The sequence below is a fragment of the Haliaeetus albicilla genome, chromosome 14 (assembly GCF_947461875.1).
Source record: "Haliaeetus albicilla chromosome 14, bHalAlb1.1, whole genome shotgun sequence".
NCBI lineage: Eukaryota > Metazoa > Chordata > Aves > Accipitriformes > Accipitridae > Haliaeetus > Haliaeetus albicilla.
Window position 1 is genome coordinate 17,296,213 of NC_091496.1, and position 16,583 is coordinate 17,312,795.

The 16,583-nt window shown below is 48.7% G+C and overlaps 1 protein-coding gene across 1 annotated transcript in view; it reads right to left on the reverse strand.

Moving 5' to 3' along the window:
* CELSR1 (cadherin EGF LAG seven-pass G-type receptor 1) overlaps positions 1 to 16,410 on the reverse strand; it is a 175,252-nt gene extending 158,842 nt beyond the window's left edge. Inside the window, exon 1 of the mRNA XM_069801888.1 lies at positions 13,086 to 16,410. Coding sequence (XP_069657989.1) covers positions 13,086 to 16,293 — 3,208 coding nt within the window. The 5' untranslated portion in view covers positions 16,294 to 16,410. The remainder of the gene's footprint in view (positions 1 to 13,085) is intronic.
* Positions 16,411 to 16,583: the final 173 nt, after the last annotated feature.

Here is a 16,583-nt window from a genome sequence, read left to right on the forward strand (position 1 = left end):
GCTCTCTGCTGAGTACATGGAGGGATTCAGTGACCCTGAGGGAGCCTTACCTGCTGAATGAGCCAAGAATACGCCTTGCCGGGTATTAGGCAATGTCGTGTAATATGACTACAGAGCAGTAAGCACAAAGGCTCTACAGTGCAAAGAACAGCACTGTGAATTTCACAACTGCTGAAATCTCAGACTGATTTCTTTAAAATTCAGTTTCAGTGCAGGAATAAAATTTAATTAGTCTTTTCTTATCATTAGTCATTTATATAAGTTCATTTAAAAACCTGAAAATATCCCAACTTTACGCAGCACTGAGCCAGTAAAACACCATCCTATGTGATCAGTATGGGATATGTAGAGTGTAAGTTGTTTACCCCATGGGACGCTTTCCAGTCTGAGAAAGCTTTCAAATTGGCCATCAAAGTTGTCACTTTACTTTCCCTTCAGGCCTTGAAAAGAGCAATGGGATCTTCTGACAGCTGAAGTCTGAATGAAGGAGATGCAGAGCAAAAACCTAGGGAGTCACTGACACCACCTCAGAGCAGGCGAAACAGCCTCTCCTGGAGGACTTTCCCCCAGGAAAAAAAAGGGATGGATGCTCAACTGCCACCAGTGGCATGAAGAATTCTAGCTGGCATCTCAACTTCAGTGCAGTCTGATGCATGTTGGGCGAGCCAAGGAGTGAATCAGTCATCTCAGCTTAAGAAATCCCCAGCCACTTGGCAAGTGACATATTTTAAAAGCAGATAATACAAAAGTTTATAAAACTCATTCATACAAAACAAAAGTTCACTGCATAGAGTAGAAAAAATGTCCTTGTCTCTCAGTTCTCACCTGAGTTTATTGCCATTAATTGGTCATGTCCATCAACGCTGTTGATAGTAAATAGGAATTTCTTAGTTTAAAGCCTCTTAAAGCTGAATAAAGTCCCAGAGACTGCTATTAACAGCCATTAGGGAGCTGAGGCACGAAGGAATCAGCCAGTAAAGGCGAGTGCAACTTGTCACAGGGGATAAGAAAAAAAAATACAGCCACTGTCTATACCCAAACTGGGCCAAATTCCCAGTTCATGGGTACAGGTGTTGCTCCCACAGACTGCAAAGACGACAAACACTGACATTCAGTGTGCAGCATACCCTGTGACCTGGGGCTGGCCACAGATGTAGCACAACTGCCTGTGCTGGACAGCAAAACCTCTGAGGGACTGTCACCACCTCATGCTGTGGCCCCCGAGACCCTGTGCAAGGAGAGGGGCAAAGGATCGTGGCTGCAAAACCTCTGGAAGCTGCACCTGGCAGCCAGCACCGCTGAGGTCCCAACCCCAAAACAGCCACTGGGAGCGCAAAGGCTGCATGGGCAATGTCACCAGTTCACTGGGAGCATCTCATGGGGCATCCCTGGAAGGGACAGAACCTGCCCCTCCCCTTGGGCCAACGCACCCACCTAACGGCAAGTAACAGCACGGTGGCCAGAAGAGGGTGAGGGATGGATGAGAAACCTGCCCTGCCTCCCCAAAGGCAAGAGGGAAGGCAGTGGTAAAGGATGCTGCCACACCATCAGCAAGCACCGTGCCTGGTGGGCGACCGCCAGCCAGCTTCCAGCGCCTGCCGGACACACCATCGTCCAGGACCGGGGCGGTCCCCAGCGCCGCCATCCGTATCTGGCTATCTCACGGGGCAGCCAGGCAGTCGATGTCTGGTGGTTACCCTAATTATTTACAGCAGGTATTACAAAAGCAGCCCCTGCGAGGTCTCTGCTGCGCACAGCCCTGTACAAACTTGCAGCAGGCAAACTCCACAGACACGGCGCCTCGCTGTAAAACAGCACACGGCGAACAGATCCAATGAATGTGAAGGGAGAGGGGGGAAGAAGATAAGCAAGAAGGAAGGAGTAACACCAGCATGTTTTGTGTAACAAGCTTTCGGCATCCACCAGGTCCTAAGATGTACCCAGGGTTCCCACTTTGAATAACCAGTGCAAACAACCAGCGCCTGCTGTCAGCAGCTTGGTCAACAAACCCAACTGTTAGATTGCCAAACTCAATGCAGAATAATGTCACATAGCTTAGTAAGCAGGATCTAAAAGTTAACCTGTCTTACTTAACAGTCCAAAAAACTTACAGAAATTTGCCCACGTTGCTTTAGCTCGTAACAAATCCTTTGCAAACAGCCTGCAAAACCAACCAGAAGGCAGCAGCAGGTTTCGTGATCTCGAGAAACTGAAGTTAAGACAGGATTTAAACTAGCAGGCAATTATCTGCCAGATGGAGAGCTCATCATGCAGAGCACACATTGCTAAATTACACTGTGTCAGTAAAAGGAGGCCAACATCAGAAATACACCCCGTGAGAAGGGAAACCAAGTCAACCGACAGGATAGTTCAACCCAGCCATTGCTGCCAAGAGACCTTTACCGTATGTGTCAGGACAATGTCGGCTAGCTGCAGCGTCAGTGAGCACATTGCGGGAAAAGCCACAGGATCCAAGCGACGAGCGGCAACATGTTGATAATTACTAGCAAGTCTATCATCACGGCAAACTGCAGTGAGAAAGAGGATTAAACAGTAGGCAAAGATGGGTTGAACTCTGGATATTTAGCAGCGTAATTTAAGTCTGAGCCTGTGAATCCTTCCATAACTGACCCTTTAGCCAATCTGGGGGCCGCTCCACATAAAAGCAAAATACACTTACAAATAGTTAAAGCCAGAAGACAAACAAATCAGCTCTGATCAATAGGAAAGTACTCCCTGGAAAGCCCTGGGGTTCTTGTTTATTGTACCTTTGAGTTCCCAGGTGGGAAGAGCCGAGACCCTGGCTACAGACAGAACTGACCTAGTCCTGACATGGCCTGAACGGTTCATGATCCAGCTTTTATTATGGCCTAAATAAAATTCAGCAGCTGAGGGTCAAAGCCAGACTGCCCATACCACTGCTCGACTGAAGCGGAGGTGCCCATATACACGAATGTGAGCCAGAAAGCCTCCTCTCCAGTGCCCTGCAAGTGTGAGCATGACCCTGTAGCTTATGGCACTTACCAAAGGGATGGGAAACGTTGAGTCCCGCAACAGCTTCTGTACCTTATTCGGCTCCTCTTTAATGTATAGCACAGTAAGAGCTTTGAGATCAAGGGCTGGAGCCCAGCCCATCTCTGCCCTTGTTAAGTGTCCTGATCGCTATGCTGAGTGAAGTGCCCAAGCTGTAGCGGGATGGTATTTCAAGTACTCCCACTTTATAGGACACTTAACTGCCTAAACCAGGATACCGCTGCAAGGAACAGGCACCTAAAAGTGAGGCGCTGTGGCATCTGACGGTTAGATACAAGTCCTCTACTGGACCTAAGGTGTGAAAGGTGCCAAATGTCTCTTCCTAGCCGTGCTGAGCTGTGCCTGCAGCACCTGGAGGCTGGCAATCACACACTGCTAAAACAAGCAACACACTAATGTAGGACAGCTTTTACATGATATAAACTAAATTCAGACAGCTAAATAAATAAATAAATCACAGCTTGGACGTTAAAGGGTCTCTTTAGAAATAGAACCAGCATGAACATTGCTGCAAGCACACAAGTAAATGAGGGGCAGGGCTGGGCTGGTTCCTGGAAAGTCCAAAAGTGCTATGAAAGGAATTCAATCCAATAAACTCAATGACTTGGTAACATCAGTTTTGAGTAGGGTCAAGGAGTCTGATCTGGAGCTAGTGAAAGGAAAGAGCAAAACCAACTGATCTAGCAGTTCTTTGTACCCATGATGCATGCTCTGGTGGCATGGCAGCTACAGAGAATCACCCTGAGTACATTTGCTTCCAAACGTAACAGCCCCTTGGCAGTTAACAGCAAAGACAGACTGTTGGGTGCTGGCCATCCCGTCTGTGAAACTCAAATCTGATAGCCGCTGCTTTGCCCCTTTTGGTGGGGTCCAGATGCTTTTGCTTCTCCTTGAAACTGGAACTAGCCCACAGACTCCACAGCAGGCAGGACGTGCCATGCTGACAATGGTTGTTAACAATGGCCTCTCCTTCTCCCTCCTTCAAAAAGCACTGAAATGTTTTGACCAGATGCATCATTTCCAAAAGTGCTAGAGACCTGACGGAATGTAACATCTATCACGCATTCAGCAATGGTGCTGAAAGCAGATTACTTTCCTTTGTATTTGATAAGTGTAACATGTCTATGTTTATTATGTGGTCCCCTGAGGATTTATTACAGGTTTACCGTTTCATTTATTTGCTTTTTTTGTGCTTGGCAAGTGTAAACACTGGAACAAATACGAAGGTGGTTACAGCTTAGCAGCATTAACAACTTGTTGAAACAAAGTCCAAAAGTTTTCCTTTCTCTCCAGCAAATCCTACTTTTCTGTCCAACTGCTTTTTTTTCAAGTGCGAAGATCATCTTTCTGAAGTATTTTAAAATTTTATTTCTTTGTTGAATGCCAAATCCCCATAAAAGCATACTTTCCCCCTTCATTCACTCAAACTCTTGACAATATTTAAAGTCTTTCCTAACATTATTCATGGCAAAACATTTTCCTGTCTGCAAATTATAGCCTCCCCCATGCTTTCCATCTAGTCTGCTAAGCCTGTTACTACAGGTAGTTTGCTGTAACAGAAATAAGTACAATCATCACTACAAAAGAAAACAAACCCTTCCGTCCTGGCACACACATTCAGGGTGGGTTCATCCCACTGAACTTTCGCCATCTAACAACAAGGCAATTAGCCCAAGTCAGTCACTTGCATTCCCTCTTTAATCAGTGGGGTGAGATGGGCAACTCCAGCTAGCAGCCCTCCTGCCTATCAACCAATCATGGCTGCAACATACATGACCACCTTTGAAGAGATACCTGATTTTTGGGCAGACTGATCCGTGGGTAGATCATGGTAGGTGATACAAATCTGACCATAAGAGCCAAGCTGTACCTTCAATAATGCTGTTTCAATCCAACAAAATCAATGCACTGCATTGAAATCTCAACCAAAGTGTATGCACCTGGGTCTTACAAAAAAAGGTGTTAGGCAAATCTCGCCAAACAAACAAGAGATCGCTCAATGGCAGATTTCAAAATTTTCCATGAAGATTACATCCTGCCCCTTTTGGAAACTTGTGTTACACCTATAAATAGTTCAGTGTTTTTCAACACTGGAAAAAGAGCTACACTGGGGGGGGGGGATTATAAAACTGTAACTTGTCACAGAAACACAAAGTGACAAAACTAAATTTAATCGGGTCTCAGAAGTTTCTTTCAAGTGGACAACCACTGTGAACAAGGCTCATAAGAACCAAGCCCCTTGTCAACTTGTTCTGTACTCTGATTTATGCAATCTTTTGGCCAAATAGTCTTAAAAAAAGGAGCAGACAACAAAAAAGCCTATCATTCATAAAAGACAGCACCGCCATACTTGTTTCTCAAATGGCAAAGCAGATGTTAGAGTAGTTGGAGTACTATTTTACCTAAAAACTTCATCATTCCCACAGAAACCAGGACAGAAAAACTATAACATGGAAGATTGCCAAAAAGGATCATTAGATCTGATCTGAATATCTTCAGCTCTTCTAACCCTTGTACATGTCCTAAAGACTCTCCATAGATGTTTTTGGAAATACAATTCAGCATGCCAAAGGAAGCCAAGAGAGACAGTTGCCCAAATCCTGTAAATTAGGCAATACTGAGGTAAGCAGGTAAGTTGTGTTGTTATCTCAAGCACTCAAATGTAGCAAGCCGGTCGCCGCCAACTGGCTCTCAAAATTCTGAGGGCTTATAAAAGAGAGGGAGAAGGGATGGAGAGCGCAGATCTTGTGTCTGACATTTGATCCTCCCCTTACTCATCCTCCATGCACGAGCATTACAGCTAGAGTTGCCTCCACTAAATATTGAAAAGGTATTTGTGGAATGTAGGTTTAGAAGAGGTTGCTTGTTTCCTGCCCAGAAAGTAATTCTGGTCACAACTTCTAGAGCGGCCACATTCCCATCCCGGTCTTTGTATCAGTCTCACCTGACCCATGAGGGAATCGAACGGCGCAGTGAAATCGCAAGCCGAACCCATGCTACGGTGCAGTCACCTCTGTCTGTACCCAAAATAACCAGATGAAAGTGAGCTCAGCTATGCCAACACATGCAGCAGCTACACATCTGGCTGAACCGTAAACACTGTCATAGGTGCTGCATGCTATCACATGCCCCTGAACCCATGAACCCTGAGCACCCAGCCAAAACACCGGAGAGAACCTGCCAGCTGCAGGGGTGTCTGGCTGACCTGCAGCACACCCCGAGGACGAGGCAGGAGACCACGGATGAGTCTCTCCAACCCTTCCCAGGGCCACGCTCTGACCAGACTGGTGGAAATGTGAGGATGCCTGGGTTCCCATCCCAGCATCTGCTAAGGGTTTCACCAGCAAGCACCCTACCAGAAGAGTGGTGAGCACGCTATCCATCTTCACCTAACGTCATACCTTAAAACCTAGCATTACATTCCTCAGTCAAGGGATGTCTCAGAAAATCTATTCAGTTCAAAGATTGGAGTCAACAATGAAAGGGAGTTTCAAGATATTAAGTATATATGCTGAAGGAAAATGGACCATTCAATGAGCAATTGTAAAATTACATGCTTTATCGGCAGCCAGCCAATTCCTCAGATAGTGTTTGGGATGTTGGAGATAATGAAGTATAAAATCCTACTGCTTCACATCACCTACTTTCCCTACCACTACTTCTACTGCAGGTTTACTGTCATCCTAACATCCAAACCTAGAAAACTGTTCCTGTATTCTAAACAAAGGGTTCTTTTGCCTTCACCGTTGACAACAACTCAATGTTTATTCTGTATTTGGCAGTTTGCAGCAGGCTTCACAACCCCAGCCTAAACCAATTCTGAACTGCAAGGAAACATGTGACCAGAACAAGAGAATAAAAGAAGATTCTTCCCAACCTGCAAATGCAAGTCAGAAGAGCACTTCAGTGACATCTAAGAGGGAAGCAAATCACAACAAGGGAATACACCAAGGAAATAAATTCATTAATACACCCTGAAGCTTAAAAAGTAATCAAAAAATATAAAACAATTACTAATCCAATTTAAAAATGGTTATTATAACTATCTCCCCATTTGCAAATAATTTGAAAATTGGAGAAAAAAATTTTCCAGGTAATCCCACCACCACACTTCTCTAAATTTAATCTCTTTCCCTTAAGACTCGTTATCAAGTAAAGCCTAGTAGATCTTTCTCCCTCTCACATCTTCAGCCTCATTCTCCTTATACCTTCTTCTTATTATCCTAAAGTCTCCCTCTTTCCCAGAAATCACTGAGAAAAGGATCAACACTTAGGCAATAGAAAAATAAAATAAAATTACTGGTACACTGAGCAAAGTGTGTACAAAACCAGCCAAAACCCCCTGCAGCCTCAAGAAGCCATTTCTCATGCCCTCTCAATCAAGGCAACCCAATAGCTTGTACAGAAATGTTAACAAGAAGATGATGCAAATATACACACCCTTGGGTTTTCAAACAGCCTTGCTGAGTTTGGGTTTATGTAGGGCTTTGATATACACTATTTTTTTTTTCTCCAGGAACCGATTGTGACCTCTAATATTTATGGTTCAAGGTTTCACTTTGTGGTATGAGGTTAAGAAGTGCCATCTGCATATGCTTCAACCACAGAGACATACTAAGGTAGAAATGTCTTCATAAAAACTGCGTAACAAAAAAATAGGAACATACAGCCTGCACTGTACACAGAGAGAAACAGGGAGAAACAAACATTTTTAGTGATAGCTATGTTGCATAGTAGCATTTTCTGAAAGAAGTTGACAGACAAAATATCTTTTATCTGAAATAAAACATCTCATTTACTTTTTAAAGTGTGCTGTGATAAACATTTATTTTTTTAGTATTACTAGGGATGGCCAGTTTAGCAAAGAAACTTGTTATTTACAGTAGCTTAGGCTGCAGGTAACTCCCTATTTTATTTATTTACATGCAGAAGATATCTTTTATCTCAGTAAAAAGTTACTTTGTCAGTCAGCCTTCCACTAAATATTTTCCTCTCATAGCCATAGAAGTTTTCCTGTCTTTTGAAACAAAAATAAACCACTCCTATGAAATCCAGGGATGAAGTGGAAGGAAGTCCATAGGAAAGCAACAAGGCAGCCACAGCTTTTTATCAGCTGGAACAGATGATACAGCTGAAAAGGGAAAGTCGCATTCCTGCAGGCTGGAGGGATGCACATCTAAAATGCATCTCACCTGTAGAACAGATTAGAATATAGAACCTATATGGATGCAATAAAGGACTTAGATAACCACAGCAGATCCAGGAGCCAGCCTAACTTTAAAATGATGGTGACTACTCTTGATTGGCTATTTTAGGAAAATAAATGTAAATGTTCAAAACCTCCACTACTAACCATTATCAGTCATCCTTCACTTCAGCCCCACTTCATACACCAAGTAACGACTGGAGATGCAATCCCGCAGCTCACGGTATCATGCCATCTTTCCAAACAAGGTCCCTCATCGTTGCCTCCCTGGTCTCCGTAGCCTTTGAGCCACTGCTTTCTCTCAGCTCCCCTTAGTGAGGGATGCACCTGTGAAGTGCAAGTCCAAGGCCCCCAGGAACGCCAGTGTGCAAAAGCCCTGCAGCCACAAGACGCGCCGACACACCTCCTCCCACCCGGACGGAGGGAGAAAGGAGCTTCCAGCCGCCCGTTTCCACCACCTAATTGTATAAGCCACCAGGATCCCAACACAGCTGCCTGCAGGAATGTGTTTCCCTGGGAGGGGGGCCACAGAGAGCAGTTTGGGTGTTAATTGCCCCTCACTGACCCTAAAAGCAAGTCCTCGCAGGCCAGAAGCATCACTCCTAAAAGAACCAGTCAACCTGCGGATCTGCCCCCGAAAACGCAAAAGGCCCCGGCAGCCCCATCTGCCTCGCTCCCCAAAGGCAGGGGCACGAGGCCAGGGTGCACCCCAACGCTGCCAAGGTGTCCGGCTTGCGTCCTGAGCAGTCGCCCCGCGCTCACCCTCCATGCCCAAAGGAGCCCCTGCACTTAGAGAGACACCTTTTCCCTCGAGTTTCTTTTTTCCCTTTAATCTCAAACCTTCCTCACACACACAAATACCCCCAATGCCTTGCATTTCGGGCACAGCGGTGGCCTTCCCTTTATCAGAAGGGCTAAATCAAAGTATTGCATCTTCTCTTAACATTTGTACAGAGAAGGCACAGAGCTGGAGATCCAGGATCACTAGCATAATGACTTTTAAATTACAATAATAATGAAGATCCTTTACCAGCCTTGAGTAAAAATCCCAAAAGTTTATTGCAACACAAACGAGCTCTATCTTAATTTGTAGTTGCTGATAGTCAATAACCTCACTGAATTCGACTGGAGATTAAAAGACAAAGAAATGTAAAAGGTGATACCTGAGCTTGTGTGCCCTAAAAAAGGCTTGGGTGTCTATCCCTCACCGTGTGAGGAGCACTACCTTCCCAAAATTATAGATTGTATGTTGTATAATGATATTTTACATTTATCTGGACCACTCGAAAGCGGTAGCATCCAGTCAGGTTGGGTTCTGTCTGCACTGGTGAATTAGGCTGGGTTCCCAGTGGAGTTTGCACACATATCTATTGTATCCCATTGCGCTGTCGTCGATGATAAGTGGGACTACTTGTGGCAGCACAGCCAAGCAGGTGCCAGCAGCATTTGCAATGTGATACCCAGGCAAACTTGTGCAATATTTGTGCAAAGTTAAGGCCAGTACATAGCCGTCCCACCCAGTGCTGGTGGGGACTGTGGTATGTTTAACACGGGCAAATGCAATGTGACTGGAGCAATGTTTAACCCATTTTTTGGCCAAATAAATCCCAATTTAATGTTATCATGAACATCACTGTGGACAGAAAGTAATCGTTTTTAACGATCATGTCAATTTAAGTCATATATTTATTAGTAACACTGAAAAATCACAGACTGATTGACTCTTGAGCACCTGCTTCAGAAGCCCAGAGTAAAATCCTGCCACCCTGGAAAGCAAGGGCAGGATTTCAGCAAGGTCCAGATTTCACCCCAGTTGTTAAAACAACATACACCTAATGACACAATGTGCAGGCACGGGAATGCAGGCCAAGCTCTGCCTTTCTGTAGGAAAACCTTGAAGGTACAATGGAAAAAGGAGAATGTGTCTTTTTAAGGGACCCCTGGAGGGCATGTGGATTAGTTTCACCCAAAACGGGTCCGCTTTATTCACTCAGGCAGCTCTTTGTGACAGTCATGGGCAGAGGGGCACCCAGAGAGCTTCACTTCAGAACAGACTGACTTCAAAAGCTACCTCCCGATCCATAGCAAAATGCTAATATATCCACACCACCCACATTCCTCCCTCCTCCACTTGGGTCGGTTCCTGACCTGCTGCGGGGGCACAGCCCAGCAGGTACCATGGCACCAGGGCAAAGGCAGAGCCACGCATGCGCCGAGCCTGCCCAGGGCTGCCCACCATCCCACGTAGCTTCTGATGATGTTGACACTGTTAAGGTAAGTTTTAAATGCCGAGCATGCTGTTCTCAGGTTTTACAAAGCCAATTAGCTCCATTTGCTTGGTTTTCATGATTCTTAAATTTTGTTTATATGCAGAAGGCCAAAATTACTGTGCTTATTTGAATAATCCCCAAGCCAAATGAAAGAATGCTAGTTTTAGCCAAGTATCGAAGTCTCAAAGTAATTCAATTGAGTAGCACGGCTCCTCACTAGCATTGCACACACTCACATGCCTCCACAGCACAACACATCGCTAGATGGAAGTAAGATTTTTATAGCAGCAGTGTTACTTCCGACTCCTATATAGATCAAATTCCCCAAGTTCATAAAGAGCTCCAACCCTTCCCTGACCTGAAGAGCAGCTGCAGCAGGGCAGGACTTTGTGTTTGTCTGGGTTGAGAGGTTAATGGCTACTCCATAGACACGTTTTTCAGTTAACTGGCAGGTCATTTTAGCAGATGATTTGCAGGTATTTTGCAACACTTAGAGATAACCCTGTGGAGTACTTCTGTCTGAGCTGCTTCTCTGTCTTTTTTTAAAGACTGCATCAGATAAACCAGAGAATGCAGGCAGGTGAGACTTTTCTGGACTAATCACACACTGCCAGACTCTGCCCTTTCAATTTCCAAACAGCAAACTTCTCCAAATTAACATCAAATGGAGTTCAGTGCTTGTCAAAATTATTTTAAAAACCTACCCATAAAAAGCTTTAATCTTTCAAATATCTCAAGACATGCAGCAGACAGCCAGTTTTGATCAACATCACATCAGAGTTTCAAAGTTCACACCTTCACCAAACATGAAAATGATGCTGGAATGATCAAGCTCTTGTTACTTAAGAAAACAGAGGTCTTCACTCCTACCTGAGATTTCATCCATTTAAACTGCGTAAATCATTAGATTGAGAAAGGAATAGTTTATGTCACCTATTTTTCTGTTCTGAACACACTCTTCGTCTAGTCTAACCAAACAACTTTTCCAACCTTCGTGCTTCAAGATGAGTTCTTATCTTCTGCTACCAGATAAAGAGCTACTGGTTCAGACAGTGACCATGCAATCACCTGCACCTTAATCCAAATGTTTTTCTTTAAGGTCACAAGCCAACCGTCTGTTTTTTCTGCAAGTCCTCGCAGGACATGGAAACGGCATTTATGAGCTACCTTTACCACATTAACTGCCCCCCAGCATTTTGGAAGAACCAGGAAAGGCTTGCCAGGTGATACACCACAGTAAATTCAGTCAGCTCAGTTAATAACACTTTCATTTTCCTGAAGCAAAAAGGACCTCAAGCCTGCAAACACAAGGGAGAGCACAGCTTGCTCCCCCGAGGCCCTGCTGCACGCCATGACTACTTACAGTAAAACAAGCGCTGCCAGGATTATGCCACAGTTTGATTATTATTTTTTTCTTTTTTTTGATACAACCATCCAAAAAGAAGCTTCTCCCAAAGTGTCATTTTAGGCACCTAGTACTTTCAGCTGGGTTTTTTTGCAGAAAGAATACAAGTATTAGTTTTAGGATGCAGAGAGCAGCGGCAAGGAATGCATCTGGTTAAACCTCTGAAAGTCAACAAAAGTATGGGATCAGGTCCACAGTAAACTTTATAGAGTGGCACCTGCAGAGGAAATTACTCATTGCATGATTGATGCCACAATTAGAGGCATAAAAAGTAATTCCATGATAAACAGGCAACCAAGCAGAAAAAGAATAATATCCTAAAAGCATGTATGTGCTCATAGAAAAGTATATATTGGACGATATCAAACAGTCTTGACGCACACAGAGACACAAATTCTCCAAGGAAGTTAATGGCACAGTACCCCTCCCTCTCTCCTCCTTTCCCTCTCCACAACAGCGCTGATTTTGGGGCTGCATTTGGCCAGTATCTGCCCCTAGCACTACTAAAGCGACTCCAGCACAATTAGCTGCGTTACACAGCTATTACACAGCCATAACTCATGGCTTTCAGAGTTGCCATTTCCCGCAGGAGCACACGCCGGCAATGCAAACCAACGCAGCTCTGCCAGCATCACATCCACCTGGGCCACACCAGCAGAGAACTGGTCTGAGGTCTAAGGATCTACCAGCCAGAAGGGAATAACATGTTTTGTTGCTAAAAAAGCAGAGATTAAAAAAAAAAAAAAAAAAAAAAGAGAAGCTGAGATTTGGTAAGAGGAAGAAAAAAAAAAGAGGGAGGGGAGACGGCATTACAGATGCACGTGCATTCCCTACATCTTTGCAAGTTACATCATTTATTACCTTTATGCAACCACATCAGAAAAGCTTCAGCTAAGGTACCACCTCAACTGAGGGAGTATATACCATTCCACACACATGTATTTATTTACCCTTGTGATCCACGTTTACTAAACAACTTCAACGCACCACTTCACAGCACATGGGCTTGAAACATTTTTGTGGTTCCTCTCCAAAAATTTCACAGATAAATTGCTGCTTCAGGAAACGGAAAGCTGCGCACTGAACTGCAAGTGGGTTATTTCTGCCCATGCCCCTGTACTGGTCTGACAAGCAGAATTACACGCTTTATGAACCTCGAACGCTTGCTTACCTGAGACCGACACTTTCATAAGGGCTTCCAGGGGTCTGTTGTTGTCCAGATCGCGACTGAGTTTGAGTTCCCCAGTGGCAGAGTCCAAAAGGAGCAAGTTTAATTCATTGCCTTGCACAAAGGTGTAGGCCAGGCTGTCAGACACATCGGGATCATGAGCCGGAATCTTGCCAATCACACCGGAGGGGAAGCTGTTGGACTTGTTGGTCACGTAGTTATTGAAGAGGATCTGGAAATCCTGCAGCACAGGCGGGTTATCATTCTGGTCCAGGAGGCGGATGTGCACTGTTGCCCGGCTCACAAGAGGGGCTGAAGTGGCCTGCACCACGATCACGTACTCTGTCCGGCTCTCATAATCCAGGTCCATTAGGGCCGTGAGGTCTCCGTTGAGCAAGTCTAGTTGGAAGACCTCAGGGATGTTCCCCTCTACGATCTGGTACATGATCTGTGCGTTGGTCCCCTCATCGGGGTCAGCTGCACTGATCCGTGCCACGATAGAGCCCACGGGGCTGTTCTCCTCCACAAAGATGTCAAATTCATCCTTCTCAAAGACAGGGGGGTTGTCATTGATGTCCAGCACAGTCACTTGGATATCCACAGAGGCTTTCAGCGGTGGGCTGCCCCTGTCCACAGCAAAGGCCCGCAGGCTGTAGACAGCCACGTTCTCGCGGTCCAGCTTGCGCAGCGTGCGTATCACTCCAGAAGTGGGTTCGATGTAGAAGTCTCCATCTCCATCGTCGCCACCTTGGAACGTGTAGAGGAGACGGCCATTGAGTCCTGAGTCACGGTCGGTGGCAGACAGCTGCAGGACACTGGTGGAGAGCGGCACATCCTCGAAAACTGAGCCCTGGTAGCGGTCACGTAGGAAGCGGGGCGCGTTGTCATTGGCATCCAGGATGAGGATCTCGACGTAGGTCGTGTCCGATTTCTGGGGGATGCCGTTGTCGTGGGCTGTAATAGCCAATGTGTACGAGGCCTGGTCCTCGTAGTCCAGCTCCATCAGGGTGGTGATGGTGCCTGTGTCAGGGTCGATGCGGAACTGGGGGATGTTATCGTCCAGGATGTACGTGATTCTCGCATTCTCCCCCGTGTCCTCATCGGTGGCGCTGATGGCGACAATAGAGGTGCCGATGGGCTTGTCCTCGCTGACGCTCACCGTGTAGTGGGAGCTCTGGAAGACCGGGCGGTGCGTGTTGGCATCCGTGACATTGATGAAGACCTGGACGGTGTCAAAGCGAGTGCCGTCAGAGGCAGTGACTGTGAGCACATACTGCCTTTCCTGCTTGTAATCCAGGGGCAAGGCCAGCGTGATCAGCCCCCCTCCGCTCTGACTGGTGATGGCAAAACGGTTCCTGGTGTTGCCACTGGTGATCTGGTAAGTCACAACGCTGTTAACGTCCCTGTCCACTGCTGTCAGGGTCAGGACGCTGCTGCCCACAGCCGCGTCCTCGTTCAGTCTGAGGTGATACACCTTCTCCGTGAAGGTGGGGTTGTTGTCGTTGACGTCCAGGACAGTGATGGACACGCTGGCCGAGGAGGTCATAACTGGCACGCCGTGGTCCCTGGCCTCCACCCCAAAGTGATAGTTTTCCACAGTCTCTCGGTCCAGCTCCGCAGCCACCGTGATCCATCCTGTGCTGTTGTTGATCTGAAAAGGGAACCCAGAGTCACCCGCTACGGGGGCACCTCCGGTGGACGGTGCCAACTCTATGAGTTTGTACTCCAGGCGGGCGTTCTCCCCGGAGTCAGCATCCACGGCCTGGACGTGCAGCACCGAGTAGCCCAGAGGAACGTTCTCCAGCACAGTGGCCTGGAAGGGAGTGCTCACGAAGATGGGGGCATTGTCATTCACGTCCACGACCTGCACCGACACCATGCCGCTGGAGTTGATCAAGGGAGGCCTGCCCCCATCCTGGGCTTTGATCCGGAGCGTGTACTCCCGAATAGTCTCATAATCCAGAGGGTTGATCAGGTCGATGGCACCGGAGAAAGAGTGGATGTAGAACTGGCCTTTCAGGTTGCCGCTCACGATGCTGTAGTGCACCTGGGCATTGCTGCCCCGGTCCCGATCCGTGGCCTGCACCTGCAGTATCTGGCTGTTCACCGGGGCATCCTCTGGCACCTGGACCAGGTAGCGCTTCTCACTGAACTGAGGGTAGTTGTCGTTCTCGTCCTCTACAGTGATGTGCACCATAGCCGTGGCGCTGCGTGGTCCTGGATCCTTGCCCTGGTCGTTGGCTTCCACCACCAGGTGGTACTCGGAGACCTCCTCGCGGTCCACCGGCGCTCGGGTCCTCACAACCCCGGAGCGCGGGTCAATCTCAAAGACCCCGTCACCGGCCCCCGGCTCCAGCAGGCGGTAAAGCATGTTGGCGTTGGCCGGGGCGTCGCCGTCGGTGGCGCGGATGGTCAGCACCTCGTAACCCACCTCCAGGTTCTCCCGGATGCTCTCCCGGTACTCGGGCTGCTCGAACACTGGCTCGTGGTCGTTGGTGTCGCTCACCGTCACCGTCAGGTAGGTGGTGGCCGAGCGGCGGCGCGGGGAGCCGTGGTCGGAGGCGGTCACCTTCAGCACGTGGGTGTCCTTCGTCTCCCGGTCCAGGCTGCGGGCGGTGACCACGCTGCCCGTCTCGGCGTCGATGGAGAAGTAGTCGTTGGAGCGCTCGTCGAAGAGCGCCTCCATGGAGTACGCCAGCCGGCCGGCCTCCCCCTCGTCGGGGTCCTGGGCCCGCAGCACGATGACCGCCGTGCCGGCCGGCTCGTTCTCGGGGATGGAGACCTGGTAGCTGGGCAGCTGGAACTGCGGGGGGCTGTTGAGGCTCCGCGCCCGCCGCGCTCCTCGCCGCCCGCCGCCCTCCTCCCCCGCCGGCGGCGGCGGTGGCGGCGGGGCGCAGCCGGCGGCGGCTCCGCGGGGCTCGGCGGCCGCCCGCTGCCGGGCGCGCCGCGGGCAGGGCCCGCCGCCGCGGGGCCCGCGGGGCTCGGCGGGCGGAGCGCGGCGCAGCGCGGCCCCCGCCGCCCTCAGGCGCCCGGCGGGCGGCAGCGCCGGCGGCTCGGCGGCGGCGGCGGCGGCGCGGCGCCCCGCGGCCCCCGGGGGCAGGTGGAGGAGCGGGGCGGCGCGGGGCGGCCGCAGCTCCCCGCCGCCCGCCGGCGCCAGGGCGCAGAGCAGCGCGGCCCAGGACACGCAGGCGGCGGCGGACAGCCGCAGCATCTCCGGAGCTCAGCGGGCAGCGATGCCGGGCAGAGGGCTGCCGCACAATCCATCCACCCGCCGGGCTGCCCGCCCGCCCTCATCCATCAAGCCGCCGGCTCGACCCCCCCCCCCCCCCCGCCCCGCCGCCGTCGCCGCCCGGGCGCCGCCGGCCCAGAGCCCCGCGCCCCGGCCCCGTCCCCGGGCAGCGGGCTGGAGAGCTCCAACTTTTCCACCTTAAACTTTGAAGTGAGTTCAAAATGGCTCCTCTCCTCCTCCTCCTCCTCCCACCGCCGCTCCCGAGAGGGTGA